Source organism: Lepeophtheirus salmonis, chromosome 1 (assembly GCF_016086655.4).
Source record: "Lepeophtheirus salmonis chromosome 1, UVic_Lsal_1.4, whole genome shotgun sequence".
Classification (NCBI taxonomy): domain Eukaryota; kingdom Metazoa; phylum Arthropoda; class Copepoda; order Siphonostomatoida; family Caligidae; genus Lepeophtheirus; species Lepeophtheirus salmonis.
The window spans coordinates 22245178-22262962 of NC_052131.2; the positions used below are offsets into that span (position 1 = coordinate 22245178).

The 17785-nt window shown below is 32.2% G+C and overlaps 3 protein-coding genes across 7 annotated transcripts in view; 1 reads left to right on the forward strand and 2 right to left on the reverse strand.

Moving 5' to 3' along the window:
* Positions 1-352: 352 nt before the first annotated feature.
* LOC121120880 (ribosomal L1 domain-containing protein CG13096) overlaps positions 353-17785 on the reverse strand; it is a 143217-nt gene continuing 125784 nt past the window's right edge. For 2 of the 3 annotated variants that reach the window (XM_071889257.1, XM_071889261.1), the window contains 2 exons: positions 1883-2203; positions 353-1822 (listed from right to left, as the gene is read on the reverse strand). In XM_071889257.1, the coding sequence (XP_071745358.1) occupies positions 493-1822; positions 1883-2203 (1651 nt within the window). In that variant the 3' untranslated portion in view covers positions 353-492. Of the gene's footprint in view, positions 1823-1882; positions 2204-2257; positions 2345-17785 lie in introns of those variants that run through there. The other variant, XM_040715785.2, reaches the window with a different exon arrangement.
* Positions 3132-15779, forward strand: LOC121120905 (ciliary rootlet coiled-coil, rootletin). 3 transcript variants are annotated; one of them, XM_040715799.2, is made up of 10 exons: positions 3132-3329; positions 5773-6151; positions 6222-6876; positions 6934-7236; positions 7447-7593; positions 8811-12791; positions 13790-14086; positions 14138-14362; positions 14506-14869; positions 14958-15779. In XM_040715799.2, the coding sequence occupies exons 2-10, from the start codon at positions 5790-5792 to the stop codon at positions 15524-15526; spliced, it is 6903 nt and encodes a 2300-aa protein (XP_040571733.1). In that variant the 5' UTR covers positions 3132-3329; positions 5773-5789; the 3' UTR covers positions 15527-15779. The 3 variants fall into 3 exon arrangements, with proteins under 3 accessions (XP_040571733.1, XP_040571738.1, XP_071745357.1); XM_040715804.2 differs by having other exon boundaries at positions 3174-3382; XM_071889256.1 differs by lacking the exon at positions 3132-3329 and adding an exon at positions 5348-5529.
* LOC121120923 (uncharacterized) lies at positions 7595-8677 on the reverse strand. Its single transcript, XM_040715811.1, has 2 exons — positions 8341-8677; positions 7595-8272 (listed from the first exon to the last, which is right to left on the reverse strand). Exons 1-2 carry the CDS (start codon positions 8465-8467, stop codon positions 7833-7835), a joined length of 567 nt encoding a protein of 188 aa, XP_040571745.1. The 5' UTR covers positions 8468-8677; the 3' UTR covers positions 7595-7832.

Consider the following 17785-nt stretch of genomic DNA (forward strand, 5'->3'; position numbering starts at 1 on the left):
TAATTGTTTATTTATTGCTTACAATATGGAAATAAGATTGTTTTTCTAATTTCCGTCCCATTTTGGCAAACAATAGTTCAGTATTATTCTTAATGTTTAAAACTTGGATGTTTACTCCAAAATCTTGCCTATATCAACGATGCAGGCGTCACATCATAATACTTAATACCAATATAATAGATATAGTATATTCATTTAGAAAGAGTAAATACTATTTCACGCCAAATAGCCAAATTACTATCAAAGAAAAGTAATCGGTACGATTATCCCTTTCCGGAATCGTAGTCGCCCTATTCCAGTAAACACAACACTTCATAAGTAAGATATATAATATAAAAATGATAATTCTGTATTAAGCCAAAAATACATAATATTGTATTTCAACGAAAAATCAAAAAATATAACGGGTATATCAGGGAAGAGTGAATGTTAAAAGGGAGAACAAAATACAAGAAACTTAGTATAACATCAAAATGTAACTTTCGCTATCTACTACTTTTTGCCTTTCTTCGATTTAAAAGACGCTGCCGGAGATTTCTTCCCGGAGAATTTGGATTTACCTCCGGATTTTTTTGCAGATTTTGATTTAGACTCATTTGCACGCTGCTTTTTAGACTTTCCATTTTTATTTTTTTCCTTTCTAGATATTTTCATAACCTTGGTTTCTTGCAAAGGAATCTTATCCTTGAGACAAATATCGTCAACAACTGACTCATCCATGTCATCGTTATCTTCATTCTCTTTCATTTCTTGATCAACGACAACCTTGGTGGTGTCAGCTACTTCGTCATCTGCAGGAGCTTCCTTATTTTTTCGCTCCAATTCCTCCTCTTCTTGAGCCATTCTCTTCATGAAATTAAGTTCATTTTGATACATTTGCTCATCTTCTGATTCGTCTTCGTCGTCATCAGCTATCTTTTTGAATTTCTTAGATGGAATGTCTTCTGCTTCTAGAGCATCACGGCCTCGTTTCTTATTGCTTGCGAGCTTCGATTTGTCTTTCTTCTTCATATCCTCCTTCTTCCCTTTCACTTGCTTCTTTTTCTCTTTATTTTCCTCGTCTTCTTCATCTTCAGATATATGTGGCTCTCCATGCTTCATGTCCCAATTAGGATCCCCAACTCGTTTTACTTTAACTGTTCCATCAGCTAATACCTTTACTCTAGCGCCTGGAAGTGTGCTAAGCTCATCAACTTCCGGTTTTTTCATTTTACGCTTAGGCTTTTGGGCATCCACATAGCCTACATCTTTAACCGAAATAGTACTCACATGAAGAGGTATACTTGGCGAAGATTCTGTTTTAATATGAAGGGATCGAACGTTCTTCCAACCTCCAGGATATTTCACTTTAATTATTTCGATGAATTTCATGACATTGTCAACAACATCTTCCATTTTCATAGCAGTGGAGCCAACAGTGAGAATGGAGCTCATTCCTTTATGATTAAGGGGTAATATGGAAGTATGCAAAGCCTGTTTGAGCTCCTCATTCAGATTTTTAGACTCCATATCAACGGGAATAGGAATTTTTCTTTTATTATAAAAAAATTTCCCAAGAGGAAGACGATGTAGGATACGCTTATCAGCCAAGAATTTATCATATTTATTTGATAATCTGCGTTTGAGTTCAAAGGTTTGATACTCCGATTTGAGGCCACGAAGTGGAATGACCTCAGAGACAAGGGACTTCGAGTTATTTGATGAGAGGAGCTCATTATAATGATGTACTGTTGGTTCGTGATCCTGTTTAAAGTCCTTAGAAAGATCCTTGACAAAGAGAGCTACTCCCAAGGAGCCATTGCACACTTCATGTGGCAATGTGCTGAAAGAAACAAAATAATAAAATCGTAAAATTCAATACTTATAAGAGGAAATAAATTACCATTTCAAAGTGTGACTACGCGACTCTTTAGGAATTTTAATGCCACCTATTTGAACATTAATACTTTTCCCATCCCCTTCGAAAAGATTGGATTTCTGCTTTTTATTCCTTTGACCAAGTTTTACTGCGGCCTTTACGACAGCAGATACATGGCTCCGGCTTATTGTCCCATCCGCAAACTCCTTTACCTCAAAGATATCCTTGTTACCTCCAGGGGATTTAGTTGCAGTATTTCCCTTCTTCGCTGCAGGGGACTTGGGAGCCTTTTTGGGTATCGGAGTCACGTTCTTGGGTATTATCATGACGAGTCGCACTATGGATCTGAGTGAAACAAATAATAATCTTAATTTATATATATTGGACAAATATACACACGTGCTGCTTTATTTTGTTGTTTATTTACTTGAATCACGCAACATAGGTAGTCTAGATACGTCAAAAATAGTCGTCAATGACGTCAGTGGAAAGTTTTAGATAGGTATTTTGAATAATTATTAAATTATAAATTATAATATAAACACAATTTCATTCATAATGAAATTTTATGATTCACTCTGATAACTTACATTATTACCTAGAACTAATTTAGCAAATGGACAATGAGTTCTAAATAGAACTCATCGAGGTGTCTTGAGGCACCTCTGAACTATTATGTGTAAGTACTTGCTACTCAGCTAAAATAGAAAAATAATTTCTTAATCATAATGGTGACTAAATATCAAAATGTACATAGTAATTTATTATAGCCAGGTTTAGGGAAAATAATCGAATTAACAGTTTTTTTTTTAGGTGGTGCATAAAAACTCAAATGATCGTTATTAGTTACTAAGGGTATACTATCCAAAAGCACTAAGTTTAATGTTAATAATTGATATATCATTATAGAATATATTATGTTTTAACTTATGATTTTCTACATTGTAAGACAATGACATGGGAGGAGAACCAATGTCCCTTCTAAAAAAATGCACAGCATAGTATTTCACCCTTTGTATCCCAAATCCATCTAAGTATATATGATTTGATATTTCTATAATGTACTCCCAATTATGCTAACTGATTATACTATGAGTTATGACTTAAGTTATGAGTATACTACATGACATTTTAACTTTAGTTAAATGCGAACCCCTTTATGTTAAAAGAGTACTTTTTAAAAACCACAAAGGAATGATTCAAAAAAAATCAAACAAGTAGAATATGTCTTAGGAGTACCATATGAATATATCATATTAAATGTTCTCATAGTAAATATAAGAAAAAGAGTAATCTGGTCCCATTGTACTACGCTTCTTTTCAACAATTTTGTAATAGTTGTCATAATAAATCAGTTCCCGAGGCTTTCAATCTTTTTTTGGTGTTCCGTGCTATTTGTCAATGATTATCTATCTTATTTCCGTGTTCACTTTCCTCCTGGTGTATTTGAGATTCGCCTTTCATCTTGCAGGTTCACTATTCTATTGTTTTATTTATTAAATAATAAGTAATAATACTAGGAAGGTATGTAGTAACTATTAACTTGTAAGAGATTAAATTTAAAATTACCTATCCTAGACCAATATCATCCATTATTACTTATATATGTATTGATATAATAGTATGTATAATATCGTAATTGTATCTGGATTTTTATGTTATTACAGACTTTTCACTAAGGTATATATTGAATTGTAATCCCTTGCGAAAGCTGAAAGATCAACCATAATTAGTATTGTGTCCCTCTATAAGATCAGGCATAAATAGGTAGGATAATTTTTTATAAAAAAAACACGCTCATTTATCTACATCATGCACGAAAAGTTCGTAACAATCCTTAGTTCTTCATCGGCCTCTTATTTTATTGTTTAAATGTATGTCACTATAGACTATAGCCACTATAGATTCATGAATAAGTGTATAGTTAGTAAGATACTTACAGGGTCTTCCGGAATTAGAGTTTCATTAATATTAACGACATTATTGTAATAGAAATTTCGTTACCAGAGTCATAAATATCACGACAGTAGAGTGGGTCCACGCTGCAAATGAAGTGCAAGAAGGCAAAAAATATTTTCCTCTTAAACCCGTTGAATTTGTAATGTAGAGTAAGGGGGGAAGATCAATGCAATTTGCAGGCTCAGAAAAGACTCATCAATGGCAGCAGCTGAGGCTGCGTGAGAAAAATATACCGGAAGACGGGCGTACTAGCTCCAATTCAGTGACGAGTTGTCTCTACCAAGTTGTTCAGGGCAAGGTCAAACACTGAATAGGATATTGGTTAATTGTTGGATAATAATAAACCTATAAAAATGTACTACATCATCTTATAAAACCATAGTCTTTGAGTAACTTTTTTTTTTGATTGGAATCTAATTCTGGATATTTATTTACTTAGTTCATAATTAAATTTTAGCAATAGTTCAGTACGGGATTTTTTTTTTTTTTTTTTTTGAAATGGACAGTATGTATACAGGAGATATATTAATGGGAGGAATATATTTTAAAAGGTCAACGTAAAACAAAACGTATAAAATGCATTATCAATTATAAATTTGGAAATATATTTAATGGAGGAATATGTTCCAAAAATTATTTTAAGCTTAATTAATAACTTGACAAATATTCGCTTTTTAAAATGAATTTTCTAGGTAAACATTCTTGGAATTAGTTAGTTGTGACATTAAAAGTTCCTTTTATCCATTTCGACTCAATAATTTATTACTTCTGCTAACAAAATTGAGCGGAAGTAATGTTTTTGCCTCTGTTTTTTAGTCACCAGGATTACGTAAATGTTATGAATCAATTTTGATCAAACTTCGTATGAAGATTTATATATGGTAACAGAAAGAGGCCATTAAATTTTAAAAGGTCAATGTGAAACAAACGTAAAAAAATGCATAATGCACCATAACTTTGGAATAAATTGAGATACGTAACTTCATTTGGTTTTAGGTAGAGGTTTTGCTCTACCGATTGCACATTCTAGTATTAGTGTTGCTTTTTAATATGAGTTTATTTATTGAGTATCAAATTTGGAGGTGAGAAAAGATATATTTATAATCTATCTCAAAGAAAGAAGATACATAATAATATACTATGAGCTATTCTTGATTCTCTCACGAATGAAGGTACAAATATTCAGTCATTTTTAGTAGACGAATAAAAATCATTTATAATTAATGGTCATTAAACTTTCTTCATTAAAGACCACGTGTGTATGTGTGTGCATATTTCCCACTATGAACTAATAACCTATAATTATTTTGGAGTAAATCATATCATGGATGTCCTATCCACTATGAAAATGATATCAATTTAATAAATCTAACCTGCGATATCGTTGCTTTTACAGGTTTTTAAAAGATACCTTGATTTTCCTCAGAAGGCTTTCTCTCAAGTAAAGTTTCTTACTGAGAATATTAACTAACCTTTTTTTAGGAACACGCAAGGTAAAAAATAATCTAGAATTACCCCCCTTTTTGTTATTAAGAGGGCATTGTGTGGATTTGTACATATCTCATAATTTTGGATGGAGTATTCATTAATAAAGAGATAAATAATCATGGCAATAAATTATAAAATATTACTTGACAAGACAATGAAATTCACGTCACTAACTCAAAGGCTCTCTACTCTATAGATACATATAAACTAGGTATACAATTTGTGTGAGTATATAGTTTTGAATGAAAAATGGTTTTGCTTTTAATGCAAGAATTCCTGAAAATGATGTCTCTAAACAATCAATATAGTATTATTAATTCATACATACGTTTTACCTTTCCATTTGTATTGAATGTATTTGCCAAGGTTACTGAGACTCTCCAAGTAATTTGTCTTTACGCACAGATATTCCCATTTAAAGATAAAATAAAATTCCTTCTCAAAAATAAGTACTCTTAATATTTCAGATTGACTCTCGATAAGCATGTCCAGTAATGAGGAAGATAAATCCACATCAGAAAGTGAGACTACGGTTCGACCCAAGCCATTTTCGAAAGCACCTTCTGTTCCTATTCAAGACTTAGACACTGATAAAAAATGTGATCCTGATTCCAGGACGTCTTACAGCTCCACGTCTTCTGCATCTTCTAGTAGTGTTGATTCTACCTCAGATGAGGAGAATGATAATAATTTGAATCAGTATTATCGAAAAATGCAAGTCGTGACGGACGATATAGCCATTTCAGAAATAGTTGAGAAACGTTTGGATACTGTGGAAGAGGTGACAGAGCCTCTTAGCTCGGGTTATTTCCAAGAAAGTATTGGAGCTGAATGTTCATTTCCAAAGTATGTTTTTACTTACATTAGAGTGAAAGCGCCTTGTAAGGTGTTATTTATTCTCTATTTTTTTTTGTAGATTTTCAATCCAGGAAGAGGTTTATAGTACTTCTGAGATGGAGGTAGTCAACTCCACAAAATCTGTCAAGGAATTAATATCTATGGAAGAATTGGAAAATCAGTTTAAAAATGTTGTTTTAATAGATAAGACTAGAGAAAAAGAAGAAGATGGTAGAGAACCGTCACTTTCGTCCACGTCCTCGAGTCCTGTGCCATGCTCCTCTAATATTTATTTGAAAAAGAAAGGAGGAGGAGGGAGTTTTGATGGCTGTAGCTTTGATAAAATGAGTACTTCTTTCAGTTCAAAAGTTGATTCGAGCTACTCTGCACCTGAAGAAAAATTCGTGTCTATACAGTCTCCTTCTGATATAGTACCCAATGTTTTGAAAAATCAAATTTTCAAACTATATCCTTCAAGCGATGAAGATGAGGATAATTCCTTTTCAAAAGAGCTGATCTACCGGGCATCTGATGATTCTGAATATTCGGTTGAGAAACATGAGTTTGAAAATGATGAAAAGAACACTTCGACGGATAATATCTTTGTGGATCTTGAGGAAAGAACTGATGTTGTCAATACACGCGTTGAATTAAATTTCTTTGAGAAATTTGAGCCGATGAGTCCTATAATGGACAATGACTCTGGAATTGATGGACTCTCTAGATCAGACTCGGTGGGAATCTGTTTAGATAAATAAATATTTTTTAATAATTGTACTTTTTATTTTCAGAATAAACCTGCTGCCATATGGAATAAATTTAATAAAAAGCTAAAGCCAAAAATATCTACAAGTCCCTCCAATATCTCGCAAATCAATAAGAAGCAACCTGAATCCTCGAATTCAACTATATATATACTTAATCTTCAAATTAAAGAATTACAATCCAAACTAGCACAGGTCGAGCTTGAAAAACAAAAAATTGCAGATGAGGCCTATCACCGAACCATGCTTGTACAAAAAGAGGCTACTCGTAAGATTGAGAGTGTTCACAAGGCTCAAGAAAAACAAGCGGATCTTGTTCATCGATTGGAAGTAAGTAAACGATTATAATTTATTTCACCAAGATGATACCAAAACCATCATGTAGCAATTCAAGACAAATAAAGCCATTTGAAATACTTCTTGACATGAAAACCACACTGACCCAAACCATTTCCTCTCTCCCCCTGTTCTCTCTGTGTGCCTCTAAAATTTCTTTTGAGAGAATAAATATTTAGTAACCTAGTTTTATTCATTATTTAGAAGAAATTATCAGAGTTTAAAAGAAGTAAAGAAGATCTCGAAGTAAGACTCCTTGAAGTCAGCGAAGTTTCGCATAAAACTCAAACAAAACTCGATGATACCAAGGAATGCTTAATGGTGTCGGAAGGAAAAGTCAACTCATTAAAGGTAAGGAAAATAAGGACTATTCTTGTATATTTAAATTAAATATCACTGTCGATACATATACACTTTTTTAAATTAAGTTTCACAATTTACTGTAAAAGTTCCTCTTTCATTTAGAGGTCAGTCTTGTTAAAATACTAAAGCACATAAATAAAATACATAAATATGGGATAACGGACTCCCATACACATGCGACTAATTTAAAAAAATGATTTCAATTATTCATTCCTGTTGATTTACACTCAACACTTTCTAAAGTTTCCATTACTCTGTCGCATTGTACACTTCAGTTCCATTGGAAGGGCTCTTCTTCGAGAGTCCCTCATAGGACAATAGTTACGTGTGTGTGCATTGTCCCCAGTGGCTCCACATGTGTCACATCTATAACTTCTAAGAATAGGGCATACTAATGTTCCTGTAGTTTGATTTCGCAGAGCATGGCTTCTGTAATGTTCTTGTGATTCCCCATTGTTTCGACAAAAGTTGCATTCTCTTGAAAATTTTAGGGTAGAGGAGGAGGTTGAGGAGATTGTGTATGGGCTTGTTTTTGATTGAAATAGTGCATTACTACTACACGTATTCGTAATTGGAGATTTACCACATGATCTATTCATTGGTATTCTTGGAGAAATAGGAGCACATGACCCTCCTCCAATCGTACAACAGCTTTTAAATGAACTATCTGTGTTGTTAAAGAACACAATTTTGTTTACTTTATGTATTTACTAGTGGATTAAATAAATATTTTACCTTTCAATAAAGTTGAATGAAAAGGTGGGGGCTGCATCATGGAAGTCCCAAAGCTTTGTCCCCATGACGTAGATTTCTTTGAGTATGTAGCACATGGGTTTTTTCCGCAAAAATTGTTTTGATTCATGTTGAAAAAAAAGGGATCTATAATTCAATTTAATACTTAAATATTGTAGGAACGTAATAGCCGACCACACGGTTAAAGATTGAGAAGAGTATTTCAATGATGAAAGGGGACTGAGTGTGATGTGAATTTTGGATTTAGGGTACCTTGATATTTCAATTAGTACTTATTAATTTTTTTGATCCTTTGATTTACTTGATCATCTTATATGTTATTTGAAGAAAAAAAAAAAAAAAGAAGAAGATTATAATGAATTTTTCAATGACCTCTTTATTTTAAATTTATGTACTTACAATCTACATGCTAAAAACTCATACTAATCATGTGTGTGTTTTTTTAACAATAGATGCAACAAATAAATGAAAGAGATTCTTATGAGAATCGTAATCAATTACTCTCAGAGAAGCTTCTAAATGCAAATGATTTAAACTCCCATCTCCGAGAGCAATTAAATGAATTGCAGCAACAGAATGATACGTTAATTGAAAATGTTCACAATTGTGAAAATCATTGGGCAGATTTAAAATCACAGTTGGATGACCAGGAAAAAAATATGGAGAACCGAATAAAGGGTTGGATCTCTTCTGATAATGGATCCATCAAAAAAGAACATAGCGACACGAATCTTTATTTTTCAGTATCAAATAAATTAACAAATCTCAAAAGAAAGTGTCTTGATCTTAAAATGGAAAGCCAAAATGATCTTCTTAAAATGAGGAATGAGCTTGCAAGAGAGTCCAGAGACTTGGTGTCTTCATGTCTTCAAATACAGTCATCTTCTAAATATATCGTCATCAATGGAGAATCTGTCTTTGTTGGCTCTTCTGAGGAGTTATATGATAAAGTGCAGCAATTGGAGCTTGAAAGAAAGGAAAGTGAAACATACATAACTCAACTTAAGGATCAGAATTCAGACTTGACACATCAAATTAAGTTTCTTGAGTACAAGTTAAAGGAAAAGGAGGATATAATTCGATATAGCTGTAGTTATAATGTTCAGAATGAAGAGTTTATACCCTTGCCTATGGAGTCTATGGTCAATGAGTCTGTTGTTTCTATATCTCAGCTGGAAGATTATAATGCTCAACTCGAGGGTTTTCTCTACGATATTGAACAACTTGTTCTTGATGATGCAGAAGTATCCGTCAAGGAACAAGGAGAAAGTCCTACTGTTTGTGGTCTCCATAATCTTAATATCTCAAAAGTAACCACTTTTTCAAAAAGTGGTGTGATTGAATCCCCACTTCCTTGTGTTCAAGCTGCTCTGAATCGTCGACATCTACAGGTTAATGAACTAAGGACTCGCCTTCAATCGTGTCAAGATCGTTTGGTCTCAGCTACCAAGAAAAATCACGATAAATCCGAGTACATTGATAGCACTGAACGGAAATTAGAAGTAGAACGACAGGAGTATGATTCCCTCAAGATTAAAATGGATGAGTTATCTCAAGAGAAATACAAGGCTCTGGAAAAGGTGAAATCTCTTACAATGGATAAGATATCTTCAGAAAAAACGGTTGAGCGATATGGACAGGAGCTTCAAGACTTGAATAATGAACTTGGAACTCTTAAAGAACTCCATAATGAGAACCTGAAAAAAATGGAGATCCAATTAGAAAGATACTCACAATTGTTAGCTTCCAATACTGTCTTGAGTTCCAAGGTGGATGAGTTGCAAATTATTATCAATGAGTTGGAAGAAACAAATTTAACTCAAAAAAAAATTGTTTTCGAGCAAGCTAATACTATTGAAGGCATGACTCAAGACGTTAAAGTACTTAAACATGAAAAAGAGCTGTATCTTAACGAATCTAATAATATATCTAAAGACCAAAAATACTTCGAATCTCAAATAATAAATTTGAAAAAGGAGGAGAAATTGCTCAAAACTACTATTTCATCAATGGAAGAAGAGAAGCAAACCCTCTTTAAAAATCTTCAAGAGCATGAAGAGTTTGTTGAAGATTTGAGAACAGAGAAAGATGGGCTAATGTCCGAAAATTTAGACAAAAGCCAGCAACTTAAGTCCTTGAAAGAATCTTTCGCAGAATGTGACATAAAATTCAGGGAAATAGAATTTGAGAACAAGTCCTTGAAGGATCAGTACAATCATGAAAAATTATTTAGAGAAAAAACAGAGAAGGAGGTATTTTCTCTTCGTAAGGTCAAAGATGAACTGGATAATTCTTTAGCCTCCATGATTCTTCGTAAAGATGCTCTTGAAGATGAGGTTTCTCATTTTCAAGCTGAACTGAGTCAAATGAAAGAGCGATTAAGTCGATTATCAAACGAAAATTTTGAATTGAATAAGACCAAATCTGAATTAGATGTTACAGTAGAAGACGTCGTAAGGGAGATCAACTCTCTCAAAGAAGTCATAAGAAATGTTCAAATGGAAAAATCTGAGATTATAAAATGCAATGATTCATTTAAAAAGCAAATAGAAGATCTGAGAGACTTAATTAAGAGTCTTGAATGTGACAAAAAAGAGTTTAGTAATAAATTTCAACTACAAGCTGAGATCATTCGTAATTTAAAGTCAGAAATGAACGAGGAGACTCTATCAATGCAAGTAATTCGAAATTCATATGAAACTAAATTAAGTGAACAAAAAAATCAATATGAAAATAAGGTACAGAGAATAAAGGTGGACCACTTAAAAGCACTGGAAAATGCATTGAATACGAGGAAAAATATGGAATCTGATTTGAAAGCAAAATTGGAGAGTGATTATGTGGAGAAAGTGTTGCTCAAGGACGATGAAATATCATTATTGCAAAAGGATGTTCAAAAGGCGAATGAAAAAATCAAATTTCTTAAATCCAAAATTCAAGAAGACTTGATCCTTGCAGAAAACTCAAAGCAAAAGGTCTTAACCATGGCTGAACAGGAAAAATCTGTGTTTTCCAATAAATCTTATATACTAGAAGATGAGCTACATAATGTCACAGAGGAGTTAGAAAAGTATAAAAAAATATCTGCAATGAAAAGTGAAGAGAGCCGTAAAAGTTTGTTTGATATCAAGTCAGAAATTTCCGGATTAAAATCTCAATTAAATGAAGATAGGGCCAGATTTGAAGAAGAACGTTCTCAGTTAATCCAAGACTTAAAGACAGAAAGAGAGTTAAATGCTAAATTAAAGGAGGATATTCAACTTAGAGTCGTCGATGTTCAAAGAAGTAAAAACGCTTTGAATGACTTGGAGAACCGACTACTTCAACTAGATTCCTCTCTTTCCATGTCCGAAAACAAGAATTTGATGTATACTCAAGAAAAGGTTAAGCGTGATCGTACTATTTCAGATCTTCAACATGAATTGGAGTTAATGGAGAAAACAAAGTCCTCACTGCAAGATAAACTAAGTCATTCAGAAGTTGAGAAAGTGGAAATGAACAAGAAGTTAAAGGAATGTGACCAAGAGATTATACGATTGAGGATGAAAGAGGAGGATCTCTTGAATGAATTGAATGAGGCTGCCTCTCAATATGAAGAACATGTTTCTTCTCTTCAAAAGAAGGATACATACACTAGTGAAATTGATCGAAACTTTCAAGAAATTAATCAGCGTTACAAAGAATTAGAAAATAACTATAAATCTATTGCTGATATCACTCAGGAGGAAAAATCTTTGCGTCACCGAATTGAAAATGAATGTCATTCCCTCAAAAAACGTGTCTCTGAGTTGAATAATCTTAAATCCCAGCATGAATTTGAAATATCAACCTTGGAAAAAAGACTATCTTCAGATGAACACTCTTCTAGTCATAGACTCAAGTCTTTACGTACCATGCTCGAAGAAACTTCTAGGAGAGAGCGCAACCTTGAGAAGCAGAGGCATGAGCTTGAGCTTCGTTCTAATTCTGCTGAGGAGAAGATTAATAATTTAGAGGCAAAGATATGTGGTTATGATGTACGGATTGCTGAAATGATCAATTCAATTTCTAAGCTTGAATCTCAAAAGAAAACGCTATGCTTGGGTGTAATGTCTATTTTTACACTTTTGGGTGCTCACCAGGGGCTTCACTTAGAGGATTTGGAGAATGCAAATGCAGGGTCCGAGACACAAGTTATCCATGGTAAGTCCATGGAATTACTCAAATCTAAGCTTGAAGACATTTTGGCAAACATTTCTCGATTGGAATCCGAGAAGAATGAACTCAAAAATAGTGTTGAGGAATGGAAGATGAGAGTTGATCATTCAAATTTCAAGGAAAAAGAATATAAAGAGAGGAGTTCTAAGCACAAAGCTCAGATCAAGAGATTAGAAGAGCAGCTAAAGAAAATGGAAGAAATCATATCAAGAAAGGATTTTCAATTAGCTACTCAAGTAAGTTTTTTTTTAAATTTTAAAGTAAATACTTATTTATTGGACTAGCATGATTCTAGGACAATTTACTGAAAACAATTTCAACAAATGACATTTTCTCAAAAGTCACTGAATGTACATTTTGCCAAATTAAAATAAAATAATTTCATTATGAATCATGGAGTATCACTTAATACATATTTATTTATGATTCCCATTCATGTTACTTTGATTTTGTAAGATGAAATTAAATTAATACATAATTATTTATACATTTTATGGTATTGTATACTGTTCATGGCTCCTTTGTCAATCATTCCTTCATTTATTCAATTTAGCAATGTTTGTAATAATTTGCAATTTATGATAATAGCATTGAATAAACAGTTCAAGAAGCCCCACAAATATTGTTAATTCATGATTAAGTTTATTCAAGATTTGACGTCAATACTATAATTGAATAAAATATGGTTTATATAAGGTACTTAATTGGAAAATAATGAAATGTTTTAGGAGATGGTTGAATCTGATTTAAAGTAAATCATATTCAAACGTTTCTTTATTATTCATTTTTGGAAAAATGTGACTGGGAGAAATTGATTTTAACAAAATGTCCGCGTAGGGGTAGCATATATATATTGATTGGTCGATCGACTTGCCTTGTTAATGATGCAATTTTAATTAAATTGATAGGATTTATCCAACCGCTTGATTAAAAGAGGTTTATTTTTTTCATTTATTGAACAAAATATGCTTACTCGCTTTTTTTTCTTTCAATGTTTAACTTAATGTTCTTTTATTATAATATACATATATATATATATATATTGTTGATATCTTCATTGCTATTACTGCCATAATAGTATTCCAATAAAACGTTATTTATTTATATTTCTAATGTCTTTCGTTTTTAAAGTCATTATTGGTCTCAGCAAAAATATGTATGTATATACGTACATACATTGTATATATCATAATTATCTCCATTTTATCCTATCTTTTTTTCCCTTCTAAAAAAGGATGACGCAATTCAGAGGAAGGATAGCGAAATTAATCTTTTAAAAGAAGAAACATACCTATCTAAAGTATCTTTGGAGGATTTAAAAATCCGTTACGATACGAGCCTCATTCATAAAGTAAGGAAACACAAATCCCTCGAAAGTCAACAAGAGATTGAATATGAGCGAAGAAATGTAGTGAAGCTCAACGAGGAGCTTCAAAGTCAATTGAATAAATTAAAAGTTATAAATGATGGTCTTAAAGGGGACAAAGTCCGATTAGAAATGAATATTGCTCAAAAGGAATCTGATAATAAGGTAGTAATGATTATCAAATTCTGTACCTACTTTTTATTATCTTTTTTTCAGACACTCAAAGATAAAATCGGAACTCTACAAAAGGAGCTCAACACTTCAGAAGATACCTGCCTTTCTCTTAAAAGCACGATACGAATGCTCAAACACCAGCTAGATGATCAAAATGTATTATCTAATAAAACTGAGAACAATGATGCTTTGGTTCGCGTGGGCTTTCGGGACTTACGGTCAATGGAAATAGAAAGTCTTATTAATGAATTGGAAAAAGATAAAGAGGTCTGTTTAATATATGTATTATTATTAGTGGGCTTTTGAATTATAATTCTCTTAAATTTATAATTTTAGGAGCTGTAGAGAGATTACTCAAATTTTAATTAATTATTTGTGTAACGTGTTCTTTTTTAATATTTATATTTTAGAACCTAGAAAATAAACTGTCAGACGCTCAGTTGGTTATTAATCAACTTCAGACTGAAGCAAATCGACTAGAGAAACAAGTTATTCAATACAAATCGGGAAATTTTGAAATGAGCATTTTAGAAGACTCTAGTTTGAAAAGTAATAGCGACTTTTTAAAAAATAGACTAACTAACATTCATGAGCGTATTAACATGGTTACGAATGATAATGCTGAACTTCGTAAAAAGCAAATCGAACATATTCGTCCTCAAATACCTCTAAATATTGATAATAATTCCTCTTTACGATCAGAGTGTATGGATCATATTCTTCTCATTAAGAACTTGAATCAGAAAATTGAGCGGCAAACAAAAAAAATACAAGGTAAGAGAAGGGGTCTAAGATGTATTTCTCACATCGATTACATATATGGTATAACTCATAGCTTGTTTATTTTTATTTTCCTTTAAAGGATTAGAGCTCCAACTGGAAGAGTTAAAGGCAATATACAAGTTAGGATTAGAAAAATCATTACAAGAGTTTTCCAAAGATAGGGATAAGGAAAATAAGCGTCATCGAGATGTCATTTATGAGAAAAGTAACTTATTCTCCCAAAAAGAGAAAAATTACCGAGATCAAATACATGCGTTGAAGATGGAAGTTCATTCTCTTACGGAAAAATTAGCCCAGGAACACTGTAGAAGGAAGAGCTACATATCGAATGTAACTGGGATGTCAAACGGAATATCCGAGCTACGAGTAACTTTGGACCAAAGTCTTGATAAAGTTGCTAGTCTAGATGTAGAGAAGGACCTTTTAGAGCAGGAGACCTCTAAACTTAATCAAACTGCTGACTTTTACTCTTCTCGCCGCATTAGTCCATTCAAACGTAGTAGTAGTAATAGCCGAGCTTGTGTGTCTCCCAACATGAAACAAGGTATATCTATGAGTGATATTTGCAATTGTTCTACTCCTAAGCAAACGCCTCCTAGGAGACGCCGGTCTCACTCCGCATCCAAGAGAGTACTTCATTACAGTTGATCCTTTACAAAGTTAAAAAATACTGCATATATCTATTTCAAAATAAAAATTTCTTCAATTGGTGCTGTCAATTTATTATTATTATTATAATAATAACTAATTATATAGATGCATGTTTGTGTATTATGCACTCTCATTATACTTAGATATGTACATTGTACATATAGTCATTTTTAATATCCTAGCTATGATTAGCCTGCATTTATGTACAATTATAAAAATATATAATAATAAATTTTATACACATGAGTAATTCGCCATTCCTCTAGCTTATTTTAATTATATTCTTAGATTCTAAGAGACAGTGTATTGTTCTACTCATGAATCTTATTTCTTCTGTTGAGTTGATTTCATTCAATGAAATCATACATAAAGTATTGACACTAATTACTATGTATTTTAACATTAAAGTTCAGCTCAAGTCCATACAAAAAGGGATCTGATTAAATTTCTTATCCCGAAATTTAATTAATTGATATAGTATATATATTACTGGGCCGTTTATTTAAGCTCAGAAAATTCATTATTAAACCCAATTAAAAGACATAATTGCACACATAAAAAGGGGCATCTGTAGGATCTTTTCATATTATTCTTATTTGTACATTTCAAGAGATTTTGTGTAAATAAAATATTATAAAAATAATTATTATAATTAATAAAGGATTCTCAAAAACATTACCTTTTAATTTAAATTGTGGCAATTGATAGATAAAAATTAAAAACTGTAATTATTTACAATCAAGTTCTAGATCACAAGATGTATCACGGATTTATCCAGTTATTAAAAAATGTATATGATTATATGTATGCTTTGAAAAACATTTAGTGTGAATGAGTCAATCCCTACAAAGGGTTATATGAACGAGCATTAAAGTTCAAAATTAGAGCAGATTTCTTAGGAAATTTCTTGGATTTCTTAGGATTTGCCTTTGTTGATGAATGAGGTATTGATTCTTGTTCTTCCCTAGGGTAAGACTGAAGCTCCCGCGTGAGTCTGGCACAAAGGCCACGTCCTCGTCCAAATCCTCCCTTATTTGTTAAAAGTTTCCGAGGAGGAGAAGGAATTCTATGGGTCTTTGATATAAAATTGTATATCCGAGAGTCAAATTCGGGAAGAATTGCTTCAGATCTTCCAAGAGACCTCATATTTACGTAGTTAACGAAGGTTGGAGATGGATCATCCTCGCTATCTGAAGAAGAGTAAGATGATGTGATCGAAGGGAGTGATTCCGAGTCGGAGTTCTCAATATTATCATGGACGATTGATGGATTCAGTTCCCTAGTTCCTGGAGCTGTCATTATTATATAGCTATATAATAATAATAGCTCTAGGATCTAGCTAGATGTTGAGTGAACCCTTTCTAGCGGATAAATTATGTACTATACTTAGAGTCTATTCTAAACCAAGATACTTAGAGACTCTTGTTCCTAACTATAGCCAATTAGTCAATTCTATTAATGTTATTGTTATTAGTGCTGGGAATTGTGACTCTTTTTGGTGAACTGTATGACTTGAAACAGTTCCCTAAAAAGATTCGCTCACTGAATCAGTTATAAGATACCCCCTCCAATAAAAATAATTTTCGACAATTTTTTGGAATGATTCAAACTTATATTTAAAAATATGTATTCAATCAATATAGCAAAATTTTGAGAGATTAAATTGTAACGGAAAAATTGTAAACTATCACTTATTAGATATAAATTTATATAATATATACAGTAAGGTGTCCCATAAAGTTTAAACTAATTTTTCAAAAATGCATACACTCCATTTTTTTCCATTTGATCTCAGCTACTCAATTATGAAAAAAAAAAAAATCTTTATAGGCCACTGATTCCATATGGCATCATTTTCTTTGTTTCGGATTTTCCGGAAATGTAATCCGTTTGGCCATAAAATATTTTAGTTGTTTTATGTTCTACAATATGAAAAATTAATTATTATACTCCGTTTAGTAGTGTTTGTACAGAGTATAAAATCGTATTTGAAAATGACACGTGAAGGAAATCTTAATAGACGAAGAGTACTGAAGTACTTATTTGAAATCTATCCTACTCAATATTTTTATAATATAAGAAAATGATTTTTTTTAATGAAGATTTTGTATAATTCGTTTTAAGATTTTATTATTCTTTTTGCATGCTTGCAATATTATTTACTCGTTTAAAAATGAATTATTCCAAATTGAATCATTGGCCGTTAATGGTCATATGTATAACATAAAGGCGAATAATAATTCTATATGTTTATTT

What these genes read in the sequence shown, in the direction of transcription:
- LOC121120923 (XM_040715811.1), bottom strand. Translation starts at nt 8,467, where the DNA reads ATGAATCAAAACAATTTTTGCGGAAAAAACCCATGTGCTACATACTCA. An exon ending in TCATTCAACTTTATTGAAAG is followed by an intron (nt 8,273 to 8,340) that starts GTAAAATATTTA and finishes TTAACAACACAG; the next exon opens with ATAGTTCATTTAAAAGCTGT.
- LOC121120905 (XM_040715799.2), top strand. Translation starts at nt 5,790, where the DNA reads ATGTCCAGTAATGAGGAAGATAAATCCACATCAGAAAGTGAGACTACG. An exon ending in GCTGAATGTTCATTTCCAAA is followed by an intron (nt 6,152 to 6,221) that starts GTATGTTTTTAC and finishes TTTTTTTTGTAG; the next exon opens with ATTTTCAATCCAGGAAGAGG. An exon ending in GACTCTCTAGATCAGACTCG is followed by an intron (nt 6,877 to 6,933) that starts GTGGGAATCTGT and finishes TTTTATTTTCAG; the next exon opens with AATAAACCTGCTGCCATATG.